The following is a 15,822-nucleotide window of genomic DNA, read 5'->3' as shown; positions in this document are numbered from 1 at the left end:
CTTCTCATGGTGTTTCTAACCATGTTGCTAATATAAATAGTAAGTTTACGCCGTGAAATGCTGAAGTATTAACTAAAATTCTCTGTAGAAATTTGAGGCCCATGTCTTATATCCAGGTATTCTAGGACATTTTGATTGAATGCAGTTTTATTTTCCAGACAAGCCTTCTAACGCTTGGTAAACCTGTAGCAGAAATGCTGCTATAGAGATGTGAATTGGTCGGTAAATGTGCTGCAAACTTTCATAGCAAATGTTAGAAATACGGCTCTTACTTCAGTCTTTTTTTTTTTTTTTAATTTTTTTAACGTTTATTTATTTTTGAGAGAGAGAGAGACAGAGCATGAACAGGGGAGGGGCAGAGAGAGGGAGACACAGAATCTGAAGCAGGCTCCAGGCTCCGAGCTGTCAGCACAGAGCCCGACGCGGGGCTCGAACTCACGGACTGCAAGATCATGACCTGAGCCGAAGTCGGCCGCTTAACCGACTGAGCCACCCAGGCGCCCCTCTTACTTCAGTCTTAACAGGACCCAGAATCTCATTCTCCCCACCCAGGAGGGTCCCAAGGGATATTCTTGGGGCACTGAAGTCATCCCCATTGACTGTCTGTTTGTAAAAGTTGTTCTTCTGTTGCTGGACGTTTATGCTAAATAAATTAAACTTTAGAGACACAAAAATACCTAGTTTTGCTTATTTGGGGGTATAAATGATCGTATAAAAAGTAATCCTTGCCCACCTAACCTGTGGCCAGGTGAAGAAAAATCTGTATGGTAAAGTTGTGTATTGCTGTATTGCACGTTGGTGTCAAATACCAAGTGAAGTGTTTTCATTAATTTTCCCTCAGCACCCCTTTTTATGTAGCTATAAGAGTGAAAGCACTTCTTAAAATTTCAGACAATTAAAATGTACACAATTTTAACTGTCTCAACTCTGTTTCATGTTAAATGTGTTACAGGAATGAATCTGAAGTCTGCTGCAGTAAAACACTGAAGGCTTTAAAATGTTTTCTTGCATAAAACTCAAACTTTAAGTAGCTGCTTATGAGGATAGGGAAGGCAGGAAGCTAATGTCTGTCTCAAGATACAGGACAGCTGTTTGCCCATCAGCTTCAACTGTGTGAGTAGACTCAAGCCCATGACCCTGTGTGACCCTGTGTGATGGGGGTAGTCGCTTAAAATGTTTAAATCTGAAGTGTTTGGAGAGACACCGAAGGCAGCATGATGAGACGTTTTTTAGGGTCTGTTTTTTTTCTGGTGGGTAAGATATTAACGGTGGGGTGGGTGGGAGATTTTTATTTATAAAATATTTTTGAGAGTAACACTTAATAAGTAAGTATTGTTAGTGACCATGCATCTTTTTTTCAGAATTATTTTAAGCATTGGAATCTGCATTACTTAATCGTATTATGGTGAAGCAAAAGGTCAGAATTCTTCAGATTGCTGTTTATTTTGCAATTGATTTCAGCTTTTTAATATTAATGTTTTTAACGGACAACCATAGAAATGTATTTTGGAAATACAGCATTACATATTAATGTAGGAAATTGTTCTTGGGAATAATTTCATAATGTAAATTACAATTAGTAATTTTTGAATAGCTCTGTTTAACTAGAAAGAGCATGTATTTAAAAATAAAGGAACTTTTGGTCCCTAAATGCAGTTGGAAGTCTTTTAGACTTGCCAACTTTGTGTTTTAAAAGTGCTCTGATAATAATGTAGGCACCTGTTGAAGAAAAAAATTCTTTTTTTTAATTTTTATTTTTTTTAATTTTTTTTTTTTCAACGTTTATTTATTTTTGGGACAGAGAGAGACAGAGCATGAACGGGGGAGGGGCAGAGAGAGAGGGAGACACAGAATCGGAAACAGGCTCCAGGCTCTGAGCCATCAGCCCAGAGCCCGACGCGGGGCTCGAACTCACGGACTGCGAGATCGTGACCTGGCTGAAGTCGGACGCTTAACCGACTGCGCCACCCAGGCGCCCCCAAATTCATTTTTTCTAAAAAGAGTCCATTCTAGTCTCTTGCCTTGGGGTGAACACCTGAGCACTGCAGGCTGTGTGCTGGCAAGGTGGCAGGGCCGTGCCTTTCTTGCGGGCATCCGACAAATACTGAATGCCTGCCCTGTGCCGAGGGTATTTTCACAGCAGTGAACAGAATAGACGAAACCCCTGCCATGACTGAGATGTCATTTTAGTAGAGGGAATACAGACAAAATAAGTGTAATTCGGCAGTAGATTGAGATTGAAATTAAGAGCGTTGAAAAAAAAACTGGAAAGGATGATAAAGGATGCCGGGGACAGTTTTAAATAGGACGGTAATGGGCGTCCTCCCTGCAGGGGTGCCACCGGGACAGACCTGAGGGAGCTGAGGCAGCCTGGTCCTCAGGCTGTCTGGGGGGTGGGCGTTGCAAGCGTGGAGTCCTGGAGAAGGAACAGACCTGGCCGGAGAGGAGATCGGATCACGGGGCACCAGATTGTGAAGAGCCGTTGTCATGGTGAGGAGTTAGGCTCTTACTCTTGGTGAGTGGAAAGCTATTGGAGGATTTCGAGGAGGCAGGCAGCGTGATTTGCTTCAGGCCTGACGTGGTCACAGGCCGCTCTGTTGGAAATAGACCGTCGGAGGACAAGAACCGAAGGGGCTTCTGTACGAGGAACCCTACTAGCCGCCAATTTCCGCCTAACAGATTACCTCGAGTCTCAAGGCTTGAAACAACAGACGCGTTATTCCACACCATTTCTGTCGCGGTACCTGAGCAGCGGAGCCGAGTGGTTCTGGGTCCGTGTCTCGCGAGGTTGCGGTCTGCGTGTCTGCCAAGGCCACAGTCATCTGAAGACTTGAGCGGGGCTGAAGGATTGGCTTCCCAGTCCATTCACACAGCTCTTGGCCAGAAGTGTCAGTTACTCAGCACCGGGCCCCTCCTCATCGCATGGTGGCCGGCTTGCCCGGCGAGTGACCGAGGAGGAGGGAGCATCTTTTATGAGCAGGTCGGAGGGGTGTAGCATCGCGTCCACGTCCAGGTCGGCGCTGACCAGTGTGGGAGGGAGCCGCAGAGGGCCTGACTTCAGGAGGCCTGGGCATCGCGGGGTCCGCCTTGGGGGCCGCTGGCAAACAAGTAAAGATGGGAGATTTTTTTTTTTTAATGTTTTTCTTTATTTTTGAAGGAGCGAGAGAGACAGAGCATGAGTGGGGGAGGAACAGAGAGAGAGGGAGACACAGAATTTGAAGCAGGCTCCAGGCTCTAACCTGTCAGCACAGAGCTGGATGTGGGGCTCGAACCCACGAACCGTGACATCGTGACCTGAGCCGAAGTCGGACGCTTAACCGACGGGGCCGCCCAGGCGCCCCTAGAAAATCGGAGTTTTAGAGGATGCCACTCGGGGTCGCTTCTCACAAGTCACATGTGCAGGAGTGTCTGACGAGGTGTGCAAGCGCTTCACGAATGCAACACACACTGGAAACTTGAAGGAGACCTAAGTTAATTGAGGCACATGCTGTGCTTGTACGTCTGTAGGTTCAATATGATCCTCTTGGGTCGTCTTTTTGTTTAATAGAAATTGGCAAACAATCTAAAATTTGTATGGAAACGCAAAGAAGCCACGAATAAGCAGCATAAGTCTTGAGGGGAAATAAACTGACACCGGACACCCGAACCCGAGCTGACCCCAGATTCCCGAGGTCCGCAGTCCTTTCCAACAGGATAGGCTAATGGCCGAGTGGGCGAGGAGTGAGGGTCCAGGAGAGGGACGTCTGCACCTGGTGTCCAGCGCGTGGACAGAGGTGAGGCCGCGGTGCAATAACAGTCTCTTTAGCAGATGATTCTGGACTAATTGCATATCCACCTGTGGAAGAACACGAACGTAAATCCCCACCTCCTTCCGTGCAAGCACCCCGACTCCAGGTGAATTCCAGATCCCCGTGTGAGCAGTGAGGTCACAACGTGGACAAGAGACACAGAAGACATCCCCATGACCGAGGTTCAGGCAAAGATTTATCGAATAACTAAACAGAAACGACAGGAAAAGTTTATCAGATTAGTTAACAATCAGCCCAGTAGCAAGGATGCACGAAAACCTTTTCTAGACCCTTCACACGAGAGGACACCCGGATGGCCGGGAAGCACATGCACGTGAGCTCAGCTGCCGTAGTCTTCACGGCCGTGGAGATGACAAGACGGCAGGGGCACGTCACCGCACACCCGTGGGAGCACTTACACCAGAAAGGCAGATGTATGGATTCTTAGGAGGCTTAGGAACCCTGAGAGTTTATTCTCGAGGTTCTGCAGGCCCGGAGTCCGATATCCAGGGGTTGGCAGCGCCCTGTCGGGAAGCCCCAGGAGAGGCCGTTTTCCTCGTGTCCAGATTCTGGTGGCTGTATGTGTTCCGTGGCTTAGGGCCACGTGGCTCCAGTCTCTGCCTGTCTTTCCATCGCCTTCTCCTCCGCGTGCTTCTCTCTTGTAAGATGTGACTGCATTTTAGGTCCACCAAGGTAAGCCAGGATAAGGCCCTCGTGCCATCAGGTAGTATTAACAGGTTCCAGGGATCAGGACAGAGATGTGTCTTCGGGGCCACCGTTGAGCCCGGTACAGCAGACAGTGCTACCTGGTGGTCAGATAAGGAGTAACCGAATGCTCGTCTGTTGCCAGGAGAGCGTAAATCTGTACGGCCGCTCTGGGAAGCTGGTAGTAACCCGCTAAACATGAACGCGCGTGCAGGTTGCCCCGCGATCCAAGAGTGAGCGTTCCTGGGAAGCCTTCTGGAAGCTGAAATAGGCTAAGAAAGAAGCAGTTACCGTTAATTTACATGGAAGACTTTCTGAACGTTCCCAGACCCAGGAAGTGAGGTCGCTTAGGCTGACTGCTGACACGTGCACAAACTAAACCAAGACGAAGCACAGATGTGTACCGACGCAGATCAAAGCCAGGACGGCTCAATGCCCGGGTACCGAGTGTGGTCCCGGGGGAGGGGGTGGGTGCCGCTCCGGCCGTGGGATGCGCGCCGCCTCTGAAACAGCTTGCTGCAAAGTAAGCACTCAGCACTATTTCCACTTTTTGCCTTTTTCCATAAAAGCCAAAAGTCGTCTTCGGATTTCTCAGAGCAGGTAGTAATGTAGATCTTTGGTGAAATCCAGGGACAGAACACAGCCCTGCGGAAAGCAGGGGATCTGTGCCTGTGACCCAGCCCTGCCACTCCTCGTATAGACACTCGGCAGAAATGCGTATGCTTGTTAATCGGGAGACACATCCAGTAATGTTCAAAGCCGCAATATTCGTCCTACTCCAACTGGAAAGTTCCCAAATTCCCGTCAGCATTAGAACGAATAGCGAGCGGTTCGTTCGTACAAATGTTCTAGAGAGAGCCGTGTGAGTGAAGGGACTGCAGTCAGGCATGTTGGCCTGGTTGCATTTCAAAACCAGTTTGAGAGAAGCCAGACACCGTGAGTGTGCACTGTGCAAGTGCGTCCGTGAAAGCCGGAGGGCGGGGAGGCATGCCGGGGACTCTTCCAAGTCCGCATGGGGACTTGGGAGAAAGGGTGATAACGGGAGAGGGGTGTGAGGCAGCTCTGGGGGCTACTGCCGATGTTCTGTTTCTAAACGGGGTGCTGGTTACACGGTGTTCAGTCTGTGAAAATTTAGGCTTTACACTTGGGAAGTGTATATTTTTATAATAAAGAATGGGAACTGATGGCTTTTTTCTGTAGGTTTCTTTATAGGACATCGCGATTGAACTAAGGGAATACTTTTCATTTTGATAGACATTGACTCTTCCCTTTAATTTGAGAGTTTTATTAGTAGGACAACATTCCGTACTGGATTCCAACATCCCTAAGAACTTTGCGTTGCCAGTGACAGAAACCCAGATCAAACCACAGCAAAACCAGAGTCTGTCTCACGTAACTGGGGGGTCTGAGAGGTGGAGTGGTCCTCAGCAAGATGGGTCCGGGAGTTCTTGGCTCCCCCCTCCCCCTTCCCTGTTGTGCCTTTGTTTACCATTTTAATTGTCACGTGGACACTCGCTGTGGCGAAGGTGGCCCCCAGTAGCGCCCTGGTTTACCCTGAACGGTCTCCCACGGCTGGTCATCCCGGAGCAAAGTCTGCCTCTTTCCCAGCAGCACCTGTAAAACCCTGGGACGACAGCCGGCCCTGCTGGAGTCGCGTGCCCCCCTCTGAGACCCGACTGGCCCCGGGGAGGAGCCTTTAGGCCTACCCAAAGCAAATTCAGTGTTCCTTTCACGTGGAGGAAGGTTCTGTGGTCTGAGGAGTGAGGAAAGAAATGTGCTAGGCGGACCTGAACCGTCCGTGTCAAGAGTACGGTTATCTCCCCAGTTATCAGCTTCTAGGTGTTCCCATACCGGGGATTTATTTAGCCGTGGTGAGTAGAAGGCACCGTGCTGAATAGAGGCCGGTTCGCAGCAAGAACATTCCTGTCATTTTTCATGGCATCGCTGCACTTCTCCGCATAAACACACCTGAGCATGCAGGTGTGGATGAGGGCCTGCCTTTTCTAGTCCTTTCTCCTTCCTGGGTGGCGAGCGTGGGTTTCATTAAGAGATGAGGCTTCGGCAAGAGCACGTAGTACTTAAAATTTGCATGAGTGTGGATTAGAGAGTGCCACGGTTCGTGGAGTACCTCTGCTGGAGTCCCAGGCCTGCCTCGCTCCCCCCCTCCCCCCCGCCCCCCTGCATCATCTGTAGTGTTGACCGCACGAGAGTCATTTGTTCATCTAATCGAGCAGTTGACAGATGTGCTTGTCACCTGCTTTTGTTTGGCCCTCGAGCTGTGAATGGTTTTTGTGGTGTAAGTGGTTGGGGGAAAAGAATCAAAAGAGTAACACTTTGTGATGTGGAAATTCTATGAGATTCAAATTTTTGTGGACCTAAGGACAGTTTTTTTGAAACCCAGGCATGCTCGCGGGCTTACGTATTGTCCTGACAGCGGCACAGGTGAATGGTTGTATGGGGACAGTGTGTCTGTGGAGCCTGTCTGGTCACGGACAGGGAGTTTGACAGCCCTTGACGTAGGGAACAGGGGACTGCTGTCCAGACAGCTCCAGAGTGTCCTCAGTCCAGTAGGAGCCCCAGTCCAAAGACCCTGTACTTGGTCAGGGCGAGTGGCATTCGTCCCAGGTATTTTGTATCAGGTCATGCTTTCTGATCTCCTTGCTTTATGAACCTTCCCGGGTTTTGTTTTTGTTTTGTTTTGTTTTTTTCGTCTCTACAAAGGTTCTTGACCCCCCCACCCAGAGCACAGATAAATTGCCCATGTGATAGCTGGTAAGTCTGTGTGCTCACAACTCTGGGAAAGTACCGCATGCCTCAAGAAGTACTGACCTCGAGCACCCATGCCAGGATACGTGTTCTTCTGTTGATCAATTATTACTAAAACAGAAAAACAAAAAATACGTAATCTAGCATAAATCTACTTTGCCCTTTTCTGGAATCTTTGTTTGATAAAATTGCAAAGACAGCCAATTCTGAGTGGTATTCCAGTGGTTCAGAAGGCAGAGGGTAGGGGGAAACCTTGTCTTAGCACTTTGTGCCTGTAGTACGGCTCAAAGTTTAGTGTGCATTCTTAGGTAATCCCACATACTCTGTATTAATTTTCTTCTAAAGGTAATAGTAACGATCCCCAGTTGAAAAGGTCAAAGTGCTTACCTAGGAATTAAAAACTCTCATGCTCGTAAGGCTCATCAGGTAACGGCAAGGGAAGGTGGTCTCGCATTGAGAGCGCAGGCTCTGGGGGAGCTCCTGGCCGGTGGGTTTTAATTTGGGGGACACGAGTCCACTGTTGTCAGGTCTTGCTATTTTTTGAGAGAAATCAGAAGTCTGGAATTTTTATGTGACAACCCCAATTTTTTATTTTAAGTAGGCTCCCCCCGCCCAACGTGGGGCTTGAACTCACGACACTGAGATTAAGAGTCACATGCTCTACTGACTGAGCCAGCCAGGCGCCCCGCATCCCCTAATTTTCTAATACATGTAACTGTAAGAAAATTAATATGTGCTAGCAAACCAAACATGGCCGTGGGTCAGATTTAACGCATTTACCAGTTCACAGCTTCTGTGAACAAACTCCTCATTATGAGTTACGCCTCCAACCTATTTCTTTCAGGAGGAGGGTGAAAACAGTGAAATGAGGAAATGTACCTGTGTTGTGTCACTGGCTTGGACCGCGACTGGTCATTCTTGCTGAATGACTCTTTCAGTATATAAATCAGGAGGACTCCGGTGTCAAACATTTTTCGTCTCTGTTTTCTCCCCCTTTCAATGGAAAATAACCATTTTTTGCCTGATGTGAATACTTCTAACAATCATGGAATGTCTTGATTGGAGAAAATATTTGGTGGGATTCATACTCGGCATGAAGGGGGTTTGAAGAAGAAACTGCAGCTTAGCGGGGAGGTGGTGTGTGGGCCGTAAGGCACAAGGGCCCCCAAAGGGTGGGCGCTGCCGCAGAGAGGGGCAGAGGATTGGGGTGGGCAGAGGCGGACCCAGAAGAAGTAGGATTAGAGCCGGTTCCGGAGACCAGTAAAGGTTGATGGAGGCAGAGGGCAGAAGCAGGCGGCGCTCACCAGGAAAGCAGCAGTGTGGCCAGAGTGACGGGGCTGGGCTCCCGGGGTCAGGGTCTGGGTGGAACTTCGGTGCGCGGCGCCACAGGCGCCGCCTGTCTTCCCGCGCCCTCGCGCGTCCTTAACCTGCTCGCCCACTGCGCACACCTGCTGGGCAGTCAGACTCGGAGGAGTTCAGTGACACGAGGCCCTTGTTCTAGGGAGACCGGGCTGCGGGGGGCCAGTCACACCAAGCTCGCACGCCGGGTCTAGTGCCCCTCTCCGGACACTTCTGCGGTCACGAAGTCAGAAGGAATGTGATGGGAACTGGGTGATGCAGGAGAATTGAAGTAAATGGGCTGGGCAGAGGGGCGGCAAAACTGAAAGAAAAAACTGTTCAAGTAGCCCGACTGTGAAGTAATGAGAACCAGAATTTAGAACGGGAAAGAAAAGCGCACGGGTCATTGCAAAATGAAAATTATCTGAACCCGACTCAAACTCTGGGGCACGAAGCAGAGGGAAGGAAGTTCATTCGACACGTTCGCAGTCAAGATGGAGACTGTGTTGCGTCCGTTCACTGCAGTTCTTTTGTCAGAATTGTAATAATTGGTCATGAATTTTCTGGCAGTCTTAAAATACTTGATCTTGAATTTTTGATGCCAGTCAGAATTTCCTAGGTAAAAAGAAACGGAAAACAAATTTTCTCAAGAGCTTGGTGGGTTAAGCTAATTAAAGCTGCATAGCATCTTAAGGTTGAATAATGACTAAAAATTTAAATTACCTTTAAATGAAAAGAATTCACGAACACTCACAGAGTTAAGGTTTGGTAGGGACTTGACGGACTTTGAAAGTCATTCTCTTTGTTTTCAGGAGATAAAGACACTGACCCAGCTTCCTAGATACGTGGCCTTGGGCCAGTTGTTAAATCTCTTTGAGTAGCAGTTTAAAACGGCACCAGCAGCACCGGGTTCTGGGGAGGATTAAATGAGAGAAATAAAACAGTGGGAACAGTTCTTGGCCCTCAGTGAGCTCCGAATAACTGCGCTACCATCGGAGGGGGAGAAAGTGGTTTGTTTAATTATACCATGCTGATCAGCTTTTCGTTTATGTCTGGTGACATTCTTTACCTCCTTGGGTTTGTAGCTTTGTAATCCGACTGTGCTGCAGCTAAGGGGTTGTTCTGCCTTCTCGTTCCCTCCCGCTTCTCCCTCCTACGCGCCAGAGAAGTGGGCCCGCGGGGTCCCCCCCTGCAAGAGGGTGCAGCCGCGGACAGGCAGGACTTCCAGTGTCCATAGCTTCTCTCGTCTTTGCCACATCGGGGTAAACTAAGGTAACCTGTCATGGTGGCGGTTCATTTTGTGAATCTTCACGGAAAGGTACATTCTGTGGCCTACTATGCGTGCTGCTGAAGTGAGCACACATTCTGTGGCTTAAAGATGAATAAGTAAGGTTGAGTCTTTCTTTTTCTTCTTTATTTTCATGGTTTTTTACATTTATTTTTGAGAGACAGTGCATGAGTGGGGGAGGGGCAGCGAGAGAGAGAGAGAGAGAGAGAGAGAGAGAAAGAGAGAGAGAGAGAGAGAGAGAGAGAGAAAGAGAGGGAGGGAGGGAGGGAGATGCAGAATCCGAAGCAGGCTCCAGGCTCCGAGCTGTCAGCACAGAGCCTGATGCAGGGGCTTGAACCCACAAACCGTGAGATCATGACCTGAGCTGGAGTCGGACGCTTAACCCACTGAGCCACCCTGGCGCCCCTCCTTTTCTTCTTTTTAAATAGCCTGTGAAATCTTTTGTGCTTTTTATCTGCCAAGATAATAGGTTCTTTTTTTGTTTTTTAAATAAGAAAGCTCAGCTTGGGAAAATCATTGTTAACTGGCTGCTGTGTGGGCATTTTGGGGAAATTGCTGGTGTTCCATGTTTTTGGTATTTATTGTTCAGAGGCAATTGTGAATAAAAACTTAATGTCATATTCTAATCTGTGACTATTCACCTAAGTTTTTAATTTTTTTATGTTTTTTTGTTTTTTAATTTTTGAGACAGAGAGAGACTGAGCATGAGCAGGGGAGGGGCAGAGAGAGAGGGAGACACAGAATCCAAAGCAGGCTCCAGGCTCTGAGCTGTAGCACAGAGCCCGACACAGGGCTCGAACTCACGAACTGTGATCATGACCTGAGCTGAAGTCGGACGCTTAACCGACTGAGCCACCCAGGCGCCCCTATTCACTTAAGTTTTTAAAGAAATGGAATGAATATTTTCCCTTTTCTGCGTGCTTGTGGTTGCCACCCAGATGCTGAAAGGTTCGTGTGTGCCCTTGGGGAAAGTCCTTTTAATCCCCACCTTATAAATAGCGTTTTAATGTCCTCAATAGGCAACACAGGGTAGTTGTGATACAGAACAGCGTTTCTCAATGTCTTTTTGCTTCCTTCCCCACAAAAGCCTTTTTATTTATTTATTTATTTTTTAATTCATTCATTCATTCATTCATTCACTCATTTGAGAGAGACAGATTGGGAGCAGCAGGAAGGAGAGAGAGAATCCTAAACAGGCTCTGTGCTGTCAGTGCAGAGCCCAATGGCGGCACTTGATCTCACAAAACCGTGAGATTATGACCTGAGCCAAAATCAAGAGTCAGACATTTAACCGACTGAGCCCAGGCAACCCCACAAAAGCCTTTTTTAAATAGTTTTTTCCTAATTGACCTCCTATCTCCATAAAATTTTAATTCCATAGGTACACTGTATCTCTGTTTATGGGCACGTGTATATCTGTGTTTCCTACATAAAGAGTAAGGCTTTTTGTCTACTTCTTTCCCCCAAAGAATCAATGTTTGTCCCCTTGAGGTGATACTGCCTACAGCAGGAATGCATGGTTGACAGCAGTGAATTCTTGAAATTTTTGGTTCTAGGGCTTTTATGTTCTCCAAAAGTACTGAGTACCCGGAAGAACTTCTGTTTATGTGTGTTCTGTCTGGCGGTATTTATCATGTTACAAATCAAAGCTGAGAAAAGTTGCAAAGTAGTTAATTTTAAAAAACATTTTGTTAAAAACATCCATCCATTCCCTCCCCCGCCATCACCACCAGAAAGGTTTAGTGAGAAGAGTGGCCTCGCTAGACATTTTTGCAAATTCTCTCTAAGGTCAGGCCTAATAGCAAACAGCAAGATTCTCCTAGCTGCCTCTGTTACAGTGTTGGAAAGAAAAACTGGGATCCTACAGGTGAGTCGTTGGAGAAGGAAGGAGGTACCGTCTCAGATAATAGAGCTTGCTTTCTTTTTTGACACTATACCCAAACTTGATAAGTTGTAGTTTCTTAAAGGGTTAATTGCGTTGTAAAATCTCCCAACTGTATATAAACTCTTCCTGTCCCGTTATTTGAACGTTCCTTGGTCTCTCCCTTGGAATGGGCGATGGGTGTTCGCCCTTGAAGTGACAGGCGCAGACGCACGTTGTCCATTTTGGGGAAAATGTCTGCCGTGAACTCAGGTCGGAACAACCAGCTTTTGTCGGCCGGGCCTTGAAGTAAAACCCTCCCCCAGGAGCAGGGACTGGGCGGCCTTGGTGCTTCTGCGGTCGCTTTCCACGTGCTTCCCCGCTCGACCCACGAAGTCCCAGTGAGACACGTGTTCAGGCTCTAGACGTGCCCGTCGGTCGTGGGGCTGTGAGAGCCGTTGTGGGAGCGTGTGTCCCCAGTGACCGGAGGAAAGGTGTGACGTAACTCCCTAGCGTTGGCGTGGAAATGGTTTTGACCTCCCTAGGGCTCCGTGGAAGCACGCTTTGAGAACCACTGACTTGGAGCAAGGACTTCGAGCCGGACACGTGTATTGAGCCTGAGCTCCATCGCTTACGAGCCACATACGTGATCCTGAGCGGTTACCCTGATACCGAAACCGGACAAACACACTGTCCCTCGGGAACACGGGCCAAAAATCTCAACAAAGTGTTTGACCTAGCCCATCTTCGGCATATCTTTCCATCCCGCCTTTGCTATGCATTTTTAAATTTGATATGTGTACTTACAGAAGTACCCAGAGTAGGCTATACAGAGAGCAGAACGGCCAAGATTGGATTCTGAAGTGAGTCAGAAGGGTGTTTGCCAGAAGCCCAAATTATATTCCCAGGCTCACCTTCTAAATGGCCTCAGTGGTTTTGCGACAGTTCTTTTTAAAGACAAACGCTAAACCTGCTACTTTGTTCTGTACTCCTGTCATATGCCTTACTGCTCTTGGCTGTGAAGTTTGCATTAAGTGCGCCCACCCCTCGCTCCCCACCTCCCGCCCCAACAGTCTTTTCAAACAATTTTGGGGAAGAAAAAATCTGTTAATGGTAAACATTGAATGTGTGGAGGAGGAATCAGTCAAGGTTAGTGACAGAGCCTTGTCCTCCTCTGGTAGTTCTTATCCCTCAGGGTCTTTGCACAGACTTGTCTTTAAACACATCCACTTTGGAGTAACCTTCGGTCATTTGGGAGAGTTTTCTTTTTCTTTTTTTTAATAGCCCGTTACTACCTTCTGTCATGCTCTTCGTGCCAGGAATCCCCTGTTCCTGCCGTCTGGGAGAAGGGCGCCTGGGGCCTTGCGTCTGCTGTGATTGATGACTCCTTTTCGTGTGCTCCAGACAGGCCCTCTGTCCTGGTAGTTTTTCATCTAAAATACTTAAAAAAGTATGTGTATTTTGCCCCAGTTAAGTAAGTTGTACCTTCATTTAAGAGGATTTTAAAAGTTCAAAAAATGTACAAATCCGAAAACACCGTTAGCCTTGCCGTGCTTGGATGCATTCTTTCCTGTCCTTCTCGGTGATTAATGGATTTGTCCTAATTGGCAGCAAACCATATATACATTTCATATTGTGCCTTTTCGTTTGTTCCCGGCATTCTCCTCCATCAAAAAGTATTCTAAAATGTCTTAACGACACAGAACTTTTGAAAAAAAACTCATTCTGATATTGGGCATTTATTTCCAGTTTATTAACGTTACAAATGTGCTGCGAAGCACATCCCTCATATGTTATTCCTGGGTCTTTTTTCTGATCGTGCCCCAGTTATTCTGTCAAAGACCCTGTAGGAGAGGGACTGTTTCGGAGGGCGCGGTTTAAGCTCCTGCACGTGAATCGCTCAGTTGTTTGCCAGAAAGATTGAGCGGGCTCCGCCCGCCAGCAGCACTCTGCCCGTTTCTTCCTACCTTCACCAGCACTGGCATTCTGTACAGTGCTTTTCAGACGGAATAAATTATACGAGTTAAAACATAAACTTTGAGCAAAGGTGTAAATGCTTAGAAATTAATAGTGTAACATGAGGCAAAACGTGTAACGTGTATTTCTTATTAGGAGTCTAACTGAACTAGTCCTCAAGGGTTTGCATTAACGTTCCGATGGTGTGGAGTCTTCAGAGCAGATACCGTGCCCGAGAGTTCTTTACTCTCCCTGAGCCAGTACAGACCTTCTTGTGTAGAGGATTGGAGAGAAAAGTTGTTCGTATCGTTCTCGTCTTTATTTTTTTTCCTAACTTAGCCCTAGGTCTTGGGACAGGTGTACGGAAAGATTTAGGGGGGAGTATATGTGGGTTTTTTTTTTTTTTTATCATATAAAGCAGATTTGGATCATATACGACTGCAGTGTGCGTCTGCGTTCCTTACGAATTCTGTGTACGTTTCAGGTGTGCAACAGAGAAACATGGCTCAAGAAACTAATCACAGCCAAGTGCCTATGCTTTGTTCTACTGGCTGCGGATTTTATGGAAACCCTCGCACAAATGGCATGTGTTCAGTGTGCTATAAAGAACATCTCCAAAGACAGAATAGTAGTAATGGTAGAATCAGCCCACCTGGTAAGTAATCCTGTTCACACGCAGCAGTGTTCATAATTGAGATACGTTGGGAGAGCACGACGTACGTGATAGCGTTTCTGCTCTCACACTGTACCTCTGTCCCTGCGTTCGTACCGGGAAAATCCCTCTTTCTGTGTTGTCATTATCACTGGTGCCCACCCATCGAAAGTAACTAGTATCAATCCGTTCAGCCTTACTTGCCGGCTTGCTCTTACTTACTTGCTCTGTTATCTTAGCCAGAATGCAGGCATCCTTCTTCGCGTACATGTATGCGTCCAGGTAAGTAAGGCGTAAGGGAGTGAGGGTTAGGAGGACCCGGGTTATTTTATCTGGGATGACCGTTGAAGCCGACATGGCTATAGAAGGAGAGAGCGGGTTCGAGGTGGCCACGGCAGACTTGAGAGAGCCCGCCACCGTCAGGAAGCGGAGGGGCAGCCGCGGGGCCGGGACCCAGGGCACTCGGCACTGGCTCACTGTGCTTGTGCGTCACCCTCTGTGCCGCGGACTCTTCCGGGGTGTGGGGGTGGGTGTGTGTGTCCGTAGTTACCAGAAGGATGGGGAGGACTCTGAGTATGAGCTTTGCGGAGGTGGAGCGTTGATAGTGTCATCTGGGGTGGCTGTTGTACGGATCGGTGCCCGAGTGTGGGGTTTTGTGGTTAATGGAGGTGCAGGCAGTTACTTCGTTCACAGTTTTGTAGGGGGTCTTTCTCATCATCGTTTCGTGTTCAAGCCAAAAGCTGGAAGCATGTAAACAAAATTTCTCTAAATTTTCTCAAGGCTAAGATCAAATGAATATAGATTGTTGGTTTTGTTTTTTTTGTTTTTTTTTCTGTTTGAGAGAGAGAGAGAGAGAGAGAGAGAGTCTGAAGCAGGCTCTGCACTGTCAGCGCCCAGCTGGACACAGGGCTCAACCTCACGATGCATGAGATCACGACCTGAGCCAACCGAGATTGAGTCAGACGGTCAACCCACTGAGCCATCCTGGTGCCCCAGAAATTGTTGTTTTTAACATGAAATTGTCATCTACATTTCTGCTTTGTGAAGAACCGTGGGAGGGGCACCTGGGTGGCTCAGTCGGTTAAGCGTCTGACTTCGGCTCAGGTCATGATCTCGTGGTTCGTGAGTTCAACCCTGCGTCAGGCTCTGTGCTGATGGCTCGGAGCCTGGAGCCTGCTTTGGATTTTGTGTCTCCCTCTCTCTCTGCCCCTCCCCCATTCATGCTCTGTCTCTCTCTCTCTCAAAAATAAGTAAACATTAAAATTTAAAAAAAAAAGAACGGGGGAAAAAAATGTAGCCTCATGTGCTGAGCACAGATTTTAGTTCTGGACTTCTGTCCGCTTTAACTGCTACAGCTTTGATTCTAAATCCCTCCACGTACACAGCAGTGCTTGGAAGAGTTTGTGGATTAAACGATCCAAGTGACATGGAGTCCTGAGAAACGGGAGTGTAGTCTATTAACGTATAC

At 47.8% G+C, this 15,822-nt stretch overlaps 1 protein-coding gene across 3 annotated transcripts in view; it reads left to right on the top strand.

Moving 5' to 3' along the window:
* Positions 1-15,822, top strand: part of ZFAND6 (zinc finger AN1-type containing 6) — a 68,180-nt gene that overhangs the window by 39,641 nt on the left and 12,717 nt on the right. Inside the window, exons 1-2 of one of the 3 annotated variants that reach the window (XM_047086507.1) lie at positions 976-1,113; positions 14,187-14,357. In XM_047086507.1, the coding sequence (XP_046942463.1) occupies positions 14,204-14,357 (154 nt within the window). In that variant the 5' untranslated portion in view covers positions 976-1,113; positions 14,187-14,203. Of the gene's footprint in view, positions 1-975; positions 1,114-13,102; positions 13,197-14,186; positions 14,358-15,822 lie in introns of those variants that run through there. The other 2 variants (XM_047086510.1, XM_047086509.1) reach the window with 2 other exon arrangements.

This window comes from Lynx rufus, unplaced genomic scaffold (genome assembly GCF_022079265.1).
Source record: "Lynx rufus isolate CCGP_SWC_20201006 ecotype Redwood Valley unplaced genomic scaffold, mLynRuf1.p SCAF_21, whole genome shotgun sequence".
Taxonomy (NCBI): Eukaryota; Metazoa; Chordata; class Mammalia; order Carnivora; family Felidae; genus Lynx; species Lynx rufus.
The sequence above is the reverse complement of the archived record's forward strand: the minus strand, read 5'-3'. Positions and strand labels throughout refer to the sequence as shown.